We start from the raw sequence: 18,359 nt of genomic DNA, 5'->3' as shown, positions 1-18,359 counted from the left end.
ATTTAATCCCAGTGTAATTCTCACTGCTCTTTCTTAATCCTTTCACCTGTGAGATAATTGCCAGCATTCTGGGAAGAACTCAACACTAATCATAGACTTGCATAAAAAGAGACAAAGAACCAGATAAAACAGACTGAAGGCAATCACAAGGCCTGAATTAACCATGCACATACACACCCATTCCAGACACCCTGCTGAACTAGCCTCTTTCACAACAGAAAAAAGGTCCACTAATGGGCCTGGAGGAGAAGGCCATGAAAAGCCATGTCAGTCAATGAAGGCTCTAGTCTTCTCCTGTGTGCATTGTGGAATGACATGCCACAAAAATCAAAGAACCAAAATAATCTACCAGTAGTAATACCTAGCTGCCTAATATACAGGAAAAAAAAATCTTTAGGGATATCTTCCCACCTCATTCTGTCCAGAAGACCAGTGTTCATGGCAGATTCCTCTCCCACCACCTTATCTGGGACACTCCTTCTAGATAGGAGTACATATGTTTCTACTACCCTTCCCTCTGCTTCCCTTCCCATTCATTCCATTTGTCCCCTCTTTCCACTGCTGGTGCTGTACATCCATTCTTTTTCCTCATAACTGAAAAAAACATTTCCACTCATTGACTATTAAAGTAGCCTCTTTCTTTTCCACTTGTCCTTAAAATACATGCCTTCAAGGAGAAACCCACATTGTCTCTGTGCACTCATATGTACTTTCACAGCAAACTCCTCACACAGTACACTTAGGGCACCTCTGCATTATGGTTTTTTTCATTCTGTAGATTTTTGTCACATATTCTTTGTGTTGTTCCCTTTGTAAAATATGATTGCTACTTCTACGGTCATGTACATGTTTATCAATAGATAAATACAGTTTTAATCTTCTTAGAGAATTGCTTTAGCAAGTGGAATCTAATTGGGAGAGTCCTTGGTAGAACAAGCAAGTTATTTGGTGGTTTATAAGACAGATCGCACTGGTGCTTACAGAAACAGGAATGGACAAGAGAACTCTGGCATTTATTGCCTGTTCTCCTCCAGCTCTCTCCATCTCTCTGTGCTTCTGCTTATTCAACTGTAAAACAAGGAAAACAAATAATTAACCTTCCTACTGGACGTATGTGAAGCTGAATGATAATGCTTTGTACTCATTGTGTACTGTTTTCAGGACACTCCATAAGCGTCAATGCAGCAGCCTCGTTGTGCGGTGCTGAAGAGCTTTTGTCCCCACTCCACTGCTGCAGAGACACAAAGGCCCCAACAACTTGCAGGGAAAGCCAGCCGCAGAGCAAAGAACACACCTCTCACTTCTGAGGCCTCTCCATTAAGCACAACACTATTTAGGAATGTACTCCAAGCATTTATAAGACACTTACCAGGACAGGAGGTTGGTGGGATGTCAACACGCTACATGCGCAGTGCTGATGACAAACAATCAGCACACAAAAAAGTATTTTTCAGAAGAATCACCAACAGATAGGGCTAGAAATAGCACAGGGAAGAAAAGCAACCACTCATAAAAGCGGAGGTCATAATTCAGCATCTCTTAAAACAAACTGCTGAGAAATGGCCAACTGGAAATCCCAGCAAATAGAGCTGTAACGAGCTCAAGGCCAGAAAGAAGGGAATCAGTGTCTATCCACTGAGCACATCAATACGAAAACTTGTAAAGAGGTTTCAAGCTCCCGAATCAGTCAGATGGGAGAAGAGTCAGAGAGAAAGTGATTCCTGAAATAAATTTCTTTTGGGTTATTTTTGGAAAAGGAGACAAAAAAGAGGGAGGTTGGTACATTGGAAAGCCGACAAAATTCATTATTCTCTATAAATTGCTTTGACATTGTATAGGCAGTGACCTTCACAGCACTACCAGTTTAATGGCATTTACTTCAGCGGTAGCTGATTTCACTATTAAGCAGGGATGCATAGCACAAGATTACACAACTAAATCACTCTTGTAAATATTTAATATCATTGCCTTTCTTTTTTTCCCTTTTAACAAATCACTATCAAAGGCAGAACACACAGTAGAAAACACATTTATTTATTCTGTCCTGGAAAAAGCTTAGTGCTCATGCATTTTATCTATCTAGTTCTCCAAATGACTTTGACACTTGAAAGCCCTTGTGATCAAAACAGTCTGAAGGAAGGCAATTTTGCAACCATTTAAGAACTGATTTCATGCACTGATCAACATTTACCAAACTTGCCTGATGGAACAGCCCAAAGTTTAACCCAGCAGATTGATAGCAAATACCTGAAGGAGAAAATTAGTAAGAAAACTACCCTGGTTTAAATAGGAGTACCTTAGGAAACAAAACGAAAGAAAATCAGAGATTAGCTCTCCACTCTTCTCTTCACCCCACCAAATTAAAAAAAAAAAAAAAAAATCAGTATTTGGGAAATCAAAGGGAACTGGCACTAACAGAAAAACGTCATACTTTTGGCTGACAATACAATAAGCACATCCACCACATAATACATTCATTCCATTATGGACATACAGTGCAGCACAGCAGGAAATTAAGTGTCCACAGAGTTCTCTTAAAATACATCTGTTTTAAAGATGAAGTCAATAGATAGAACAAATAAAGTACAAGAATGTAGCAAAGAAAAATTACTAATGATGTCTCTAGTATCATATCTAGTAATATAAAATTGACTGAGAAATTGAACTGCTAAGCCTGGAATTGAGTACCTGAAGTATAGCAAGGCATTTTTAAAGAGAGCCTTACATTCTGATTTTTCCAACTTTAGGAAAAGAATTTTTCCACAGTCTGGCATAAATGGTCTGTCACATTGTGGCAAAAACGATAGTCTGTTCAAACTGCAGATGATCAATGCCAGAAGGTGTTCTTTATGACAGTATTCCAGGAGACAAATAATGAAAGTTATGTGTCTTTTCAGCAATTTTACAACTCAGGAAAGATAAATCAGTGGATATTTAGGACCTGAACAAATTCTGGGGAAAAAAATAATTTGGTAAACTCAGGGATAAAAAACCACAGATGTAGAGAGCAGCTAGCCCCAAATGCCTACAGACTTCATTGAGACTGTCTGCAGAGTAAGACTATCCAAAATAAATGTGTAGTTGAAAATGGTCAGATAAATGTATTATTTGGATGATAGAGTTGGCCAGTCCTACAAGGCACTGTTGCCTGAAACGTGTGCCCTTCGTCAGAGCCGGGAAATGCAAATGCATGGCAATGCTAGGTGCTGCCCTGGGTTTTATAAAAGCTTGCAACATCTTTAATGCAGAGCTAAGCGAGAGCCTGTAATCCCCGTGCTGCGATGCAGCAATGTGCTCTCCCCTCGCAGGACAAGCCAACAGCTATGCAAGATCCTTTTATCAACATGCACAGAGCTGGAAAATAACTGTTCACAGTTTGATTCCCAACATTACTGACTGAACCAAGAATTGCTCAGAGAACTGGCAGCTGAATACACATGTAAAAGACAAAGGTTCTTCAGTGATATTTATTCTAGCCAAGTTTTAATATTTCAAGGCTTATAGCAACTAACTCTTTACATAATCAAATGTAATTGTCTGGTCCCAGCTGGTGATCAGCACATTCATCATCAACCTGGTCATTATTAATATACCAGTAATTAGGGGGAATAAAGGTGTGTGCTTTATAACGCTGGCTTAATACAATTCCACCGTACCTAATAAGACCACAGCTCCTTTTAAAATACAATTATTTTAACATTCAAATTACACATTTTTGTTACCACTACTAACTACTAACAATCACAGAGCCATGTCATTTTAGAACAAATACTGAAATGTTTTTTTTAGAGTCTTCCATTAAAATTGGTCAATTAAAAGGAACCATGTTTTGCTTTAGAAATAATCTGACCCATAAGCAGTTCCTCAATCAAACCGTGATTTGAGAGAAAAGCTCGATTAAAATGCATGCAATTGACAGAATCAAATCGTAAACACTTACCTACACACACTACATACATTCTTCTTGCTCTACTGTAGGAGAGAAAGCGATATCTCAGGCACCACGGTGTGGTACTGCTTGGCAAATGCTACTGACTTTTTTAATGGTGACAACTGTGTACACAAATTCTCAAAGTACCAGTTCTGTTTAAAGCCTTTCCCCACAAAGCCGTGCTGGTAAAGGACTCTTTCTATTAAATGCTTTGCAGTCTTTTACTTTATCAAGAGGAAAGCCAAGGCCATCATTTAGTGAGAACGGTGAGAATGATCCAGAATCCCTCAGGTTAGTGTTGGAACAGTCTCAGAGCCAGATTCTTCCCTGCACTATTTCTTTTACATCAGTGCATTTCCTCTGCTTTGGTATCAGTTATACCACAATAAAATCCTTGCAGTGCACTGAAGAATATGGCTCTTAATACCATTACATCAAACCTCTTGGTATATAAAGCATATCTAGTACAAGATCAACACCTCACAGAAAATCCTGCTAAAACAGAATTTGGGGACTTTATCCTTGCAGGTACACAACACACTCCCAGGTGCAAAAGACTTTTACTTTTTAATGGGCTTCACTGGCTGTTAAGGGAGCACAGTACCTTAAGCACAGCAACTTGCAGGATAGCTCAACTGTAACAAAAATTTCAAAACAAAAAGGCTTCCAAAACAAATGAATATGCTACAACCTGTGAGTGCTGGATTCACACCTGATTCCTTGCTCTCTGTGGTGGTATTTTCTACTATCTTCCCTTATTTCATAGCCTATCAGTAATGATCTCTATTTGGATATGTGCACTCAGAACTATCAAGGCTCTTGAAACAAATGTGGAAATGAAAGCCAGCATGAGAAGGAGCTCTAGCTCCATGAAAGAGGTGAGTATGGCCAAATAAATGAAAGGTGGTCGGTGTCACAGGAAGAGCAGCAACTAGCAATGGTGCATTGCCAAAATCAGAATCAAAACCCAGAATACTGATGGGGGGGAAATCACACACCAATAGACATGACTTAATAACTGACACTGACAATACTGGGTGACTTATATCAGACGATTTGAGAAAGCATGACCTTCTTCACAGTAATAGTTTTACAACCATTTGTATGGCATGTTATCCACTAATCTCTAGTCAAAATATTTACTATCTGGTAAAGCGCTGCAAATAAGACTGCTGTCTCTAAGCGCTTACTCTTAATGCATAAGATCCAGCTTACACAGCACGTATTTTCTAAACAGTTCAATACCATAATGTTATCACTCTAGTCCACAAAAGGCCACAATGAGCCTTAAAACAGGAAACTCCCCTCTTTCACTGGGTTTCATATTTTTGCAGGGCTGGCTGATGTGTGTGACGGGTCTATTTCAGTTCCTGATGACATTATCACCACTTTGCTGCATTACCATAAAGCCCAGGAAATAAGCTATTACCTACCATCACTCCTCCCAAATGTTATCACACAGAATCATGCATTCACAAAACAGCATTAACTGTGAGAATTAGAGTCCATTTAAACTGCAGCTGTTGCTTCATTCCTAAATAGGTTCTTAGATCAAAACTTCTCCCTGACTGGTCTTATTACCAGATGTCTCTTTCAACTGGAAGAAGAAAAAGATCACTTTAAAAAATTGTATGTTTTACAGATAACACTCTTCCCTGTATTATGACAACCAAGAAAGTAACATTAAAAATGAAGCATTTTTCCAAAAATACAGTGGACGTTTTAGCTTTCAGAATTGTGAGTTGAAATTTTGCCTTAAAATCATCTCTGGCAACAGAAATGCACCTGTAATTTTGATTTTTCTATTTCTAGTTTATCTCATTTTCAGAATCTCAAGCTTCAATTATTTGAGGGAAAGACATTCTGTTTATTTTTAATGATAATACTAACTCTGCAATAAGGGCTTTCTTTTAAATACAAAACCTAAATCCTGGATCTAATATACATGCCGGTGTTCCTTTCAGCTCTAAACCCATGTCCTAGAAAAAACCCACAACCCTATATTCTGCTATTATCAAAGAAAACATTGCTTATTATGTTCCATTTCCCTCTCTGCTTCTTTGCCTCTTTGTTACTGTCCATTGGAAGGACTCCAATCTGTGGGGAAAAAACACTCTCAAATTTAAACTGAAAAACCTAAATGCCAGAAAAAGGCACAATGTCTCTTTAAGAGTCAACAGTAAATTAACTTGCCCATAAGAGTGCAATAATTAGCAGTTAGTAGCTTATTAAAAGGATGGCAAAGGCCAAGCTGCCATCTGGGATCTCCAGTTTCTTGTGATTGTTATTATGTCAAGATGTGCAACTTGCATTAGCTTTCATGTCACTGTGCTTGCCCTTACTTTACATGTAAATTTTAATGAAAGATACAGCACTTTAAAAATCAGACGTCCATCAAAAGTGCTATTAGTCTGCCTTTTACAAAGCATATGGCCTGTTTTGCTACCTCTGCATCTCTACACACCACTGAATGCCTTAAATGAAGAAAACAGAGGAAGAAAAAAAAAAGCCTTTCAATGATATCAATTAAATATTCTCTTTGGGCAGAGTAAAACCTGAGCCTCATTGAAAACAGAAGACTACAATACAGCATAAGAGGACAATATTTTAGCTTGTGTTTACACACAACACGACCACAATGCCTTTAACAGGAATCATTCTTCGTAATAAAAATGAAAGCAAATGAAGAATCAGCTGTTTACTCTAACATTCACATGTTAGAAAGTCACAGTTTTACAATAAGGCAGAAAGAAAGCATGCAAGAAAAAATAAATTACCTATAAACGATGAAATACTTAACACATTATTAAATATTTTATGCATACACATTATTTGTAAACACACATGCTCATATGCACAAACAAAAAATAATTTACCAGAAATGTCCTATTTAATGTCTCATTTGTCTGCCTTCATAAATATATTACAAAGAGGTGTAAAAAGAAGAATGTTTACTAGACATCTATTCCTTTGCATTAGCTGATACTCAACATTTAAGTGACTTCATTCACCAACGTTTGGAAAACGTCATCACCTCTGGAATATAAAGAAATAGGATAAACACCTTGCAGAAATGTCCCCCAATATCTTACATTTTAAATTCATCAACTATCAATCATCTGTAATTAGGCTTATAAGAATTACATTAAAACATTTGTTTCTTTTCAAAATAAAATATGAAACCAGCAGCAAAAATTTGCTTACAAAAAATGATTCCAGAAGAGTGACATCTACATTCAAGGGGCCTTGATACTATCAAAGAGGTTTCACAGATTGGGAATGTGCTAACCATAAAAGGCAATGCTTTATTTTTTAAACAGTCATTAAGAGGAAAATTAAAACTGAAAGTCGCCATCCTTATAATAATGGAGGATTTTTTCCCCACCAAAAGGAAAATGAATCCAATACCACACACATTTTAAAAGTATTAAGGAAAGGACTGTCAGTGCAGAAACCCAAAACATACAATATCCACATTTAAAACCCAAATATTAAGATATTTTACAGGGCAAAGCAGAGCTAAAAACCACTGTCAAGGTTGGCAAGATGAATGTAGTGTTGTTTTTCCCCTTCTATAATTAGATATTTCTAGAGCACAAATAAGTTAATTTGTTACTGATGTTTCACTTCGACATTTGCATAAACTCTTGGCCACTCAGATGGACTTATTCACATCACTCTGAAATCCTAATGGTATTACTGGGGAAGACCAACTCGAAATTATTTTCCAGATCAGTAAGGTCCAGTCATTTCTTTCTATCTGAGTCCACAAATGCTATTTCGTGTTTTCTGTGCCATTACCTCCTGGTCAATATTATTGAACAATTCAAAGAAATAACAACCTCACACTGCTCACTGAGAGCAATGCTGAACATTACAAGACTTAAAAGACCTACTTGGGTTAAGAGCAGTTAGGACCAAGGGAGATAATCTGATCTTGCAATGCTGAGAACTACACGGGGAATTTGCCAGTAGACTTTGGTCTACACGACATGCATTAAAAATGTCCCAACCATGAAATATGTGAACAGTCTTTCATTTCTCCCTGAGAATGGAGAAAAAATCTGCTTCATGTTGAAAATGCGTGTGCAGATGTGCAGTTTTTCACCCTGAGCACAGCTACTGATGGAGGGAAGGAGCCCAGTGCCTTAGAGGAGAAGCAGCAGTCTACAGACTGCACAGGTGCTACAGAGGTGTCCTGTGCACACCCAGAAACCAGCCACACCTCACTGTCATTCTGTGTGTCAGAGGGGACGTTTGGGACTTTTCAGCTCTTTGGGTGAATCCTGGCCCACTAAATTGAATGTGAATTTTGCTATTGTCTTCAAGAAGACACAGGGCTTCATTCACTGAAAATAGCAGAGTCCCACCAGGAATACAGCCAATTTCCTCTGGAGGCATGAACTTCAGTAGAAGCCAGATCCAAACCAAAAGTGATGGTAAAACAAAACTCACTACATATATAAGAGAATGGTGAAAGGTAGCAATAAGGAAATTATCATTTCCTTAACAAAGGCTGTCAAGAGAACAAATGATATGGAAGAATGTGACTACACATTAACTCCAGTTCAATAGCAAATTAGAGTTGGATATTTATGATCTCCTTTGGTATCATTTACTTGTGGGGGAGTGTTAGGGAAATAAACTCAATATAATTGTTCCTTAATTGTCAATTCCACTCCAGAAGAGAAGTCGTATTCAGCAATTCATGCCAAACTAAATAAAAGTCATCCCTTCTCATCATACATTTACCTCATCTCCATGACCAGTTGCATACACCTAATAAAAACACAAACAATGTATATATACTCAGTTCAGGTTAAAATGCAAGCAGTCCTCAGGTGCTTTTCTGTATCTCAACTACTCCAGCCACCACCCCAGAACAACTATACATCATCTTCTTCAGCTTTCCAGGAACTTAAAAAAAAAAAATCTCCTGAACTTTTTAAAAAGGATAGATGCAGAAGAAGCCTATTTACTACAGTGGAAGCAACTAATGAAAGACTTGTTTCAAATGATGAATGCAAGGTCACAGACTGCTATACGTTGTGAAGAGGTTTTATGAAATCAAATACATCATATCCTTTGGCTACATATGTGGCATGACACAGAGTGGCTGCCAGTTTTCACTACAAACTACAAGAATGCCAAAAAATATGAACCTTCCAGGTACAATCACTAAGGCATCTGGTACCACCTTCTCTGTGAGCTGAAGGCCATGTGTGGGTTCAAAATTACACCGCTTGAGTCCTCTGAAGGTAATACCATTTTTCATACAGAATGATGGGTCTCCGATCAAGTCACTTGCTACAACTAGAGCTAAAAACTACACATAGTTGGGAAGTGAAACAGTATTTTCACTCAGTGACACAATAAATTAAGTTTCAGTGCATATGAATTAATTGTGCACTATATATTATAATCCTCATTCCTACAGGCTCAACTGGGAGTTTTGCTTCAGAAAAGACTTTCAGTTTAGTCCTGCACAGACTGGCCTGCAGCACAAATGACACCTGAGAAAAGAAGGGAGCAACATGAGCTAACATCACGCCATACAAGACTCACCCTGATCTACGCTGACCCTTAAATCACACTAAGCCATACATCAGCTAACTCAATTACTGGCAGCTGTGTTGAGGCACAGTGACATTTTATATGGTGTGCTTAGAGCTTTAGGTTCTCACATTTTTTACAGTGTATATATGTGATTATTATGTTCTGATGTTCACCTCTTGCTAAGAAGATAGCTCTGAGTACAGCTTATGTATTATCCTCCACTGCCCAACTTTGGATAGAATAGAAAAGCTATGAAATTAATGATTGGAATATTCTTTCAACCTCAAAACAGAACAAATAATATTGATTACATGATGCACTCTATCACAGAGAATCCAACAATACAACCTTGTTAGAAGAAGGAAGGTCATCAGAAAGAGGAATCATACAAAGAGAAAGTGTTTAATATGCCACTGTGCTCCCCAGAATTCAGGTATTACAGGAGGAGTGATCACTGGGCAGAGACTGCTTGTGCCTCAAAGGAAAGTTATTACGAACAAATCTTCTGAGCTCTCGTATCCTCCCAAATTCATAGTAGTACAATTAGTCATTTCATCCCCAAACGTCTTATTGGCACGGACACACCCAACATCCTCCAGTGTGTTCAAATCATGCTGATCAATAGATCAGATTCTTCAGCAGTGTATTTGTTGAAAAGGAGTAAGCCTCAGCATAATAAAACCTTTTGATCTCTCTCTCTCATTGGAAAAATAGGACAAAGAAATGGATTTTCCTCAAGCAGTGCTTATAATTTATCAATTAATCTTCACCCTTCCCTCCATTCCAACTGGAGACCCACAGCAGGTTTGCAGCATTTTGCCTTTTTGACAGTTTTGATTAGGGATGGATGACTGCCTTCTGCATGCTAAAGATAGATGTGAACTGTGCTGTACTGAGCTGCAAAGGAAATGGACCTCGCTGTTTAGCAGTGCTGATCACTTCTGTTTCCTCTGCAGTTTTTTGCAACTCAATTTCTCTTTGAAAAATACCTTTTCACTAACAGAGAGGATGGGAAGCAGAGCTGGGGGGAGAAATGACAGCTCAAAAGACCTCCATCATTGAAGGGTCCTTCTTCCACCAACACCAGTGCCAAAATGCTCAGGACTGGCATCACTCCAGTGCAAGAGAGTCAGCAGCACCAGCTGACTGGCCTCTGGCTCTGTCTTTGACTGAACTGATGGTGCCTTTGCACCCCAGCATCACCAGCTATGGACAGCCTGACACCGTGCAGCCGGTACTTAGTGTGAACAGGGAAAAAAATAACATCTGTTAAGAAGGCCTCAAAGCATTCATCTTAATCAGTATTTCTTCCATAATTCAATATAAAACAAAAAAATTGTTAAGAGACTTTTAAAAGTAAAGGCATTAAGCTCCAATATGAACCACACTCATAAAAACACAATCTGTCCATTGACAAACAAACATTTTACAAGCAATGAAGTCTTAGAAAGAATGCAATCTCTACCTTTACTTCTACCTACAGACAGGAAGGTGTGTGTCCAGTTAAGAGGAGGAACAAGAGGGATGTCCATCATGGAGGAGGCAAAAGAGAAGAGAAGGAGGAAGCATAAAAACCAGAGAATTATGTCACTGGCCATACTTAGAAAAACAAGAAAATGAGTGTGTTTATGTAGCAGCCAAACCCAACAAAACACAACGTCAAGGGAAAAACAAAAGACACACCACAACTAAAGCACAAAGCAAGGCTTAAACAACTGACAGCACAACTAGCAACTGCCTGGTTAAGCCCTTTGGCTTTAATTTGATTTTCTACTGAGAAATGCAAACACCTCATGCAATAGCATGCCATTGATATGCCTCATTCCACGTCAAATTCAAAACAGCAAGGGAAACAACAGAGTAGGACAGAAAAAAAATAAATCCCATGGTAATATATTTGCTAAACACATTTCACCTACCAGAGCTAATGTATTTGTATATAATGTTGACATTGCATATTTACTCACACATATACATTTACATATTTATATCCATAATATTTTTATAGAGAATAAATATTTATCAGAAGGGAATATCTGCGAGTTGCTTGGCAAGAAAAGAGAAGCCACTGTTTCCTGATGCATCATGGATAAACAAGGGTGGCTAAAGTTGCCAGAAGCCAATAGTTTTCACATTTTTTTGCCAGGCAAGGGACTATAGAAAGGACTGATGACAATCATACAGGCCTGAATAGGTCATGCAAGTCTTCATGAGCCAGCTGGGTTGCAACTTGTAATTTAAATGGCCAAGTGCATCTGTTTATATAATCCAGTCCTAAATCACAGACTGCTACAAAGATATGTTCAGTGTCACTGAGATTGAAAGTGGCCATGTAAGTTCACTGTCCTGATCACTCCCAACATGCCATCATCCTTCCTTTGCCAACGGCTTGCCATGCTCAGCTGCATCCTGAGCAACTAGGACATACTGAAGGGACCTGTCTGCTGGATGCTCCTTCAACAAGTATGACCTCTGAGCCACGAGCCCAGCTGAACAGTAAGTGAGGATAGAGAAAGAGCTCAATGCTTCCCAGAGCTTAGCCGGGTGTTCCACATGCCAAATACCATGGTCTTGACATGCCCTCATAAAAAGGCCTGTCTTCCTACTTTTCCCACCACATAGGGATGCTAAGCAGTACAGAAACTGAAGAGTGAACCCCAACTTTACTTCTGATTGTTTCCTAAGCTCTCATGACCTCAGAGCAGACATCTGCCTTGAACTACAGAATAAAAACTGATTATGTCCTAAGCCTCTCTACATTTCACTGAGATACATAGAGAATATGCCTCTTTTATTCAAGTACCTAATTACTCTTGAGCCTTCACAGACACTACATTCCATCTTACCAATTCTTTGGACTGTCTAACCTCAGATACATGTTCACTTAATGGCAAAAACACTATTGTGTACATCTAGTCTAGGAAAGCCTCATCAGCCTTTAGGGTCAGAACTCACATTTTCTCCCTGTCCTGGTTTTAGCTGGGATAGAGTTAATTTTCTTTCTAGTAGCTCGTATAGTGCTATGTTTTTGATTTAGCATGAGAATAATGTTGATAACACACTGATATTTTCAGTTGTTGCTAAGCAGTGTTTAGACTAAGTCAAGGATTTTTCAGCTTCTCATGCCCAGTCAGTGAGAAGGCTGGAGGGCACAAGAAGTTGGGAGGGGACACAGCCAGGGCAGCTGACCCAAAGTGGCCAAAGGGGTATTCCATACCATGGGATGTCATGCCTAGTATATAAACTGGGGGGAGTTGGCCTGTGGGGGGGAGCACTGCTCAGGAACTAACTGAGCATTGGTCGGCAAGTGGTCAGCAATTGCATTGTGCATCACTTGTTTTGTATATTCCAATCCTTTTATTATTGTCATTTTATTATTATTAGTTTCTTCCTTTCTGTCCTGTTAAACTGTCTTTATCTCAACCCACGAGTTTTACTTTATCTTTCCTGATTCTCTCCCCCATCCCACTGGGTGGGGGGAAGGGAGCTAGCAGCTGCGTGGTGCTTAGTTGCTGGCTGGGGGTAAACGATGACACTCCCTGTAGACAAAGAGTTGGTGTGGTCTTCCTAGTGCACCTAGTGCACACACCTTGCATTAAGTCTCCAACATTTTCACTCCTGCATTCACAAGACTAGAATGCATCACCAGTGCTGCTAAGTCCTCCTTGTGCACCCATGTCAGCAAGACGCTAACACCGTCAAACAGAATCACCCCTCTCCTCACCTCGCCTCACCTCACCAGCTTCTTGCTCCACACCCCCATAGTGCAAAATGGGACTAATGATCCCATCGTGTCACAGCCAATAGATCTGTAACGCAATCCAGGCTGAGATATTAAAATGTAACTCTGATAGAGGCCTAGATCCCATTTGTAGCCCAACCTGGGGTTAGCCCTGTTCTTTTTCTAAACCATTTTGCTCTGTGCATATTTGAATATTTTAAATTGCAGACACACAACTTACAGGCCATTATATGCAATTTTCCTCAGGATTCATAATGAGTTAGGATCATGCCATGAGGGCTATTAACGTATTTTTTGTAATAATTGCACTCTTAAAAATAAAGACCAACATTGAGGTCTACATTTACCGGGCGGAAGTGGGAGTCATTACAGCTGGCACAAGAAAGAAATAGCAAGATAAAATAGTTGATGGGCTGCATGGAAGGGGGAAGCATACCTCATTACTGTCCATGGAATCATTTCATGCTCCCTTCTGGGCACCTGAGTCCCAGGCTGACAAGCAGCCATGGCTCATGGGACACAGAGACAAAAATGCAAATGGCTTCACTGGCACCCAGTAGGCTTAGTTGCTTTTGTCATGCAAAGCTCAGCTCAGAAAAGCAGCAGGGACAAAGCTCTTTCATGATCAGTGACTGAAACAAAGAGAAAGTTGAAGGACTTACCTTGTTCACCCATCATCAGGTGTGAGAGGCCTTTGAAAGAGAGAGAGAGAGAGAGAGAGAGTAAGAAAAAAAGAACAAAACAGAAAAAGAAGCAGCAATATCCATGCACACTGGTCCAATACCTCTCAGGATTGGAGATCACATACTTGAACTAGACCAAGTATGGGTGTAGCAGACAGGGCACACACATATGCAGGCGCTGCTTTCCACACTGAGCAGGAAAGCATCTGTCACAGGTAGAAAAAACCTGCTGGTAGTTGCAGAACTGTGTTTGAGGTTCATCACACCTCTTGGGGAGCGATTCCGGAGGCACTGCACACCAGTATGGTTAAATGGGGCTAGGGAAGCCAAGGTCTGCAGTGGCGCCCTGCAGGGAGCATTCGCTCCTCTGGTGAGCTATAGAAATAACTTCTCCTCAGCTAAAGATTGAAATTCAAGGCTGCAGTGGTCAGTGAAAGGGAGGCCATGATCCCACCACATCTGCTTCAGACAAAATATCCGGGCTAAATGCACGCGCACGCACACACACACAAAGCTATCCTCATTCCTGAACGTGGTGGCTTCACCATGTATTTTTAGGAGCCAATCAACACCGCTCACACTTAGTAATTATACACCAGTACACCAGACCTGGCAAGGACTAAAAAATTTACCTGTAACCTATTTTTAATCCTACTCCATTTCCTTTCTGGGAAGAACTGGAGATTAAAACTTCTAAGGGTAGTGTGTTACTTTATGGCTCTATAGCTAAAGCTACTCTTTGGTTTCATAATTCCAGGTAAAGCCAGAAAGCAGCACAGCTCCCGTCAGCAGTGACAGTCACTGTCAGCTCTATAGATAGGGCTGTGGTGGTCACCTGGGCTGCTCCAGTCTCTGTCCAATAACTCTTTCTGGCATAAACCTTGTTTGTTTCAATTTAAATCCATTTCTAGCCCAAATTTTCAACTATGTTTACTGTATAACTGTATTCATACAAATATTGTTTAAATACTATTGTATATATATATTCATGCCCAATCCATTAAGCATCAATTGACCCATTTGTTAATTTTGTGACACACGATATCACAGAACTAACATAACAAAAACCAAGTCCTACCCACTCAAGCCATGCGTGACCCCTTTCGTACTTGGTTCCCTGACCTTCTTCCCTTAGCTTGATTCCTCCTCCACATCTCCCACCTCTCACAGCACTTAGTATGGCAGGGATTTTGATCCATGCATACACACCCCACTCACACACCCTATCTTAAGTGAGTTTATTAATCAAACAGGACTGTGACTTTTTTAATTTCATGGAGACTGAGAGGTCAAATGAATTTATTGGAATAAGAATTTTCAAAAAGCAGCACGCTGAGTTTGAATTTGTTCATTTCTCTCACTTTTATATTTTTGCTCTGCGTCTGCTGGAGAAATCTAAAATCCAGATCATCCCAAGAATATGTTCACCCACAGAGAACTCCAAGCCAGATAAGGGGATTAATAATTGTACAGTCTAAGGAATGCAAATATCTTAATGTTCTTGAAGATTATTGTGGATTTAGAAAAATAATCAGAAACACAACATAGGTTTAGATTTTTTTAGGTTTTTTTAGCTATAAATAAACATAGCAGATTTGAGACTGTAGGACATATTTCTGGTCTAAATTACAAGATATAATTTCACTGAATTGTTTTGCTCTGCTAGTAGAGTGGGTTGAATTTGTGTCTCTCTTTATGGCCACTGACCCCATCATTCTTGATAGGCAAATCTTAGGTCTGTCCAAATGGGCAGCTGGAAGTCACTGTAAAAGGCACTGTAAAAGTCAAGAAGACAAAAGTATAATTGTTAGGACCTAAAAAGCACAGAGACCCTGTAGCAATGGTGAAAAAGGAGAAAGGTAAAGAAGGTGGCAGTATGACATGCAGCTGAAGCTGGCCGAACAGGGAGGGGACATCAGACCCAGAGCAGAGATAGAGAGGTCCCAAGCCCTCAGGCCTCGTACACCGCAGAGAAGGAAAGCCATGGCTAAGAGGCACAGCACCAACAGGCGCAGCTGCTGGGGATGGCAGGGACCTTGTCCACTTGGGGAGGTGGGACACTGACAAAGAGAAACCTCCAGAGAGGTTTCAAAGCAAGAGCCTGCATTAAACACTCTGAATCACACCGTAACACGATCCCTTCTCTCTCCACCAGCCACAAAGGAACCACAAAAATCTCAAAATGTCAGGAATGTCAACACCTCTTTTGTACGTATTCCAGGAAGGCCAATGCTGTGTGCCCTATCTGTCAGGCGCATCAGCCAGGTGCAGCCCAGAGCCAGAGCCTGCAGTCCAGGAGTGAGAACGCCCCCCAGATGTACCCACCGTTCTGGCCCCCGGGTTGGCCCTGGTTCAAATGCCTGCAAAAGAGAGTCTCCCTAAGAAATGTTCTGACTCTTTCTGCTTCTTGACAAATTTGAAATACAACAGCAGCTGTGGTATTGTATGTACCTCTTGATCTTCCAGTCCCAAATGAACAATGGAAGTAGGGAGATTAGTGAAAAATAATGTCCCTCCCTCACCCCACTACTTTTTCCTTTTTAAAACAGGAAGAAGGGGGGTGGACTTGGAGATATAGCAAAAACCCAATATTATCTCTTAAGTTGTCCATCAACACAGATCCTTATTTTAACAAAGAGAACACCAACAGAATTCCAGATTCACTATTAGATAGAATAATATAAATAATGAAATAACATATCAGCTTTTGTCATCTGAAAATTTTCCTCCCTTGCAATTTAAAGTAGGAGTGAAAATTAGTGTATTTATCTCCAACAAAATTTCATTAACAACCAAAACCTTCAACCATTGAGATCTAAAATCTGTGACATTTGCAGCATGTGTAACAAAGGCCCGAAATTAGTCACAGTAAAATCAACACGGAAAACATGAACTGACATCATTGTCTCACCTTTACATCAGTTTCAAGACATGACAAGACACTAAAACAATTCTCAAATGATAAAAGTCAAAGTCATCTCAGGGTGGCATGGGGCAGCACTTGCTATTGGACAACAACAAACTAATAGGGCATCCAACAAACCAATGCAAGAGGCATGGGAATTGTTCAGACCTGCAAACTAGACCAGATTTTGTCAGAACAGGGGGGACACCTATCACCATGCTATTTGGGCATCAACCATAAAGGCCAGCAAAGCTTTCAGCAGGATGCTAAATGAACTCATCAGGCCCCAAAGCACGTTATCCACATGCACAACCATTGTTTGTGCCAACAGCCATCCCATTCCAGGGGAATCCTGTAAGAAAATCTGAGTTTCCACCTAAATCCAGGTGAAACATGCTTTCCTTTTAATCTTAGATTTGTTCAAGAAACCCAGCTTAAAGCCTAGGGCTCCAAACCCAGTCAGTGTAGAACTGGGAAAAGGTTGACACAAACCTGCATAAGCCACAAGGGTCAAGGGGTTGTGTGCTTTTTCTAAACCAGTCTAGTCATTCTTATAATAACCTACTGGCTGGGCACAACCGTAGCCAAACAAAAATGGTGGATAGCAAGTACTCCAGGAAAGGTTTAGGAAAACCTCTTATCTGCCTGCAAAGAAATTTTATGTCAAAGTCAGGAATCTGGTGACTTGCTATTCCTGAACTTCAAACATGAGTGACAGTAAGGACAAGCACGTGGCTTTGGAAGAAGACTCTCAACAGGTTTCTTAGATAATTATAAGCATCTGCTTGTGCTCAGCCTTTGGACCCCCAGCTTCTTCAGAGTTTCATCAGTAATGTGAAGAGAAAGTGGCCTGCTTCTTCAGATCATTGGTTTGTTATTAAAATAATATGTCCATTGCTGAGGGCAGACAGACTTATAAACTCTGCTCTCTGGCCATGATTTATGCCTGCCACAACTGACTCTTCCTATTTAGGTCTGGAAGGTTTTTTGGTATTTCTTTAACCTACTGCCAAATCAGTATTATTTTCTTAAAGGTTAATATTAATCTTCCTTGATCTCAAAGTAACATTTCAAAGAACTACTTTTTTTTTTTTTTAAATTGTGAACCATCTGCTTTCTATATCAAAATAGTAAAATAAAGTGGCTCTAATTGTACAAAGTATCAAGGGCCAACGCTGGATTCTTATGAAGCCAGAAAGACATCTTTAAAAGTAGCTTCAGAGTACAATGATATGAAAGAGCAATGTAGTTAAACAGCAGTTCTCATCTTTAAGGATTTACTAGGGGCAATTTTCAGGGTGGAGGAGAAAATGAAGGAAACCTTGGAAGCAGTTTGAACCTCGCCCCCACTGTCCCCACCCCCAGCACCACATTTGGGTACTTAGCACTTAAAATGGAAAATAAAGCCACAAAAACTAAGAAGGTGGGGAGAGCACAAAACATATCTCAGTGACAACTGATTGCAGCAACAAAGGAAGATGGACTCCTTCATCTAGTTAATTATAGCTTGCCCCATGTTACTTGGCCCATGCTCGGGGGGGG

General features: G+C 39.9%; 1 protein-coding gene across 2 annotated transcripts in view; it reads right to left on the bottom strand.

The window, feature by feature from the left end:
• Positions 1 to 18,359, bottom strand: part of NRXN3 (neurexin 3) — a 984,457-nt gene that overhangs the window by 927,332 nt on the left and 38,766 nt on the right. For both annotated transcript variants that reach the window (XM_010583781.1, XM_010583780.1), the window contains exons 3-4: positions 13,892 to 13,921; positions 10,953 to 10,964 (exon numbers count right to left, since the gene is read on the bottom strand). In XM_010583781.1, coding sequence (XP_010582083.1) covers positions 10,953 to 10,964; positions 13,892 to 13,921 — 42 coding nt within the window. The remainder of the gene's footprint in view (positions 1 to 10,952; positions 10,965 to 13,891; positions 13,922 to 18,359) is intronic.

This window comes from Haliaeetus leucocephalus, unplaced genomic scaffold, assembly GCF_000737465.1.
Source record: "Haliaeetus leucocephalus isolate CR32 unplaced genomic scaffold, Haliaeetus_leucocephalus-4.0 Scaffold932, whole genome shotgun sequence".
NCBI lineage: Eukaryota > Metazoa > Chordata > Aves > Accipitriformes > Accipitridae > Haliaeetus > Haliaeetus leucocephalus.
Note: the sequence above shows the minus strand (reverse complement) of the source record. Positions and strands in the feature narration are given on the sequence as shown.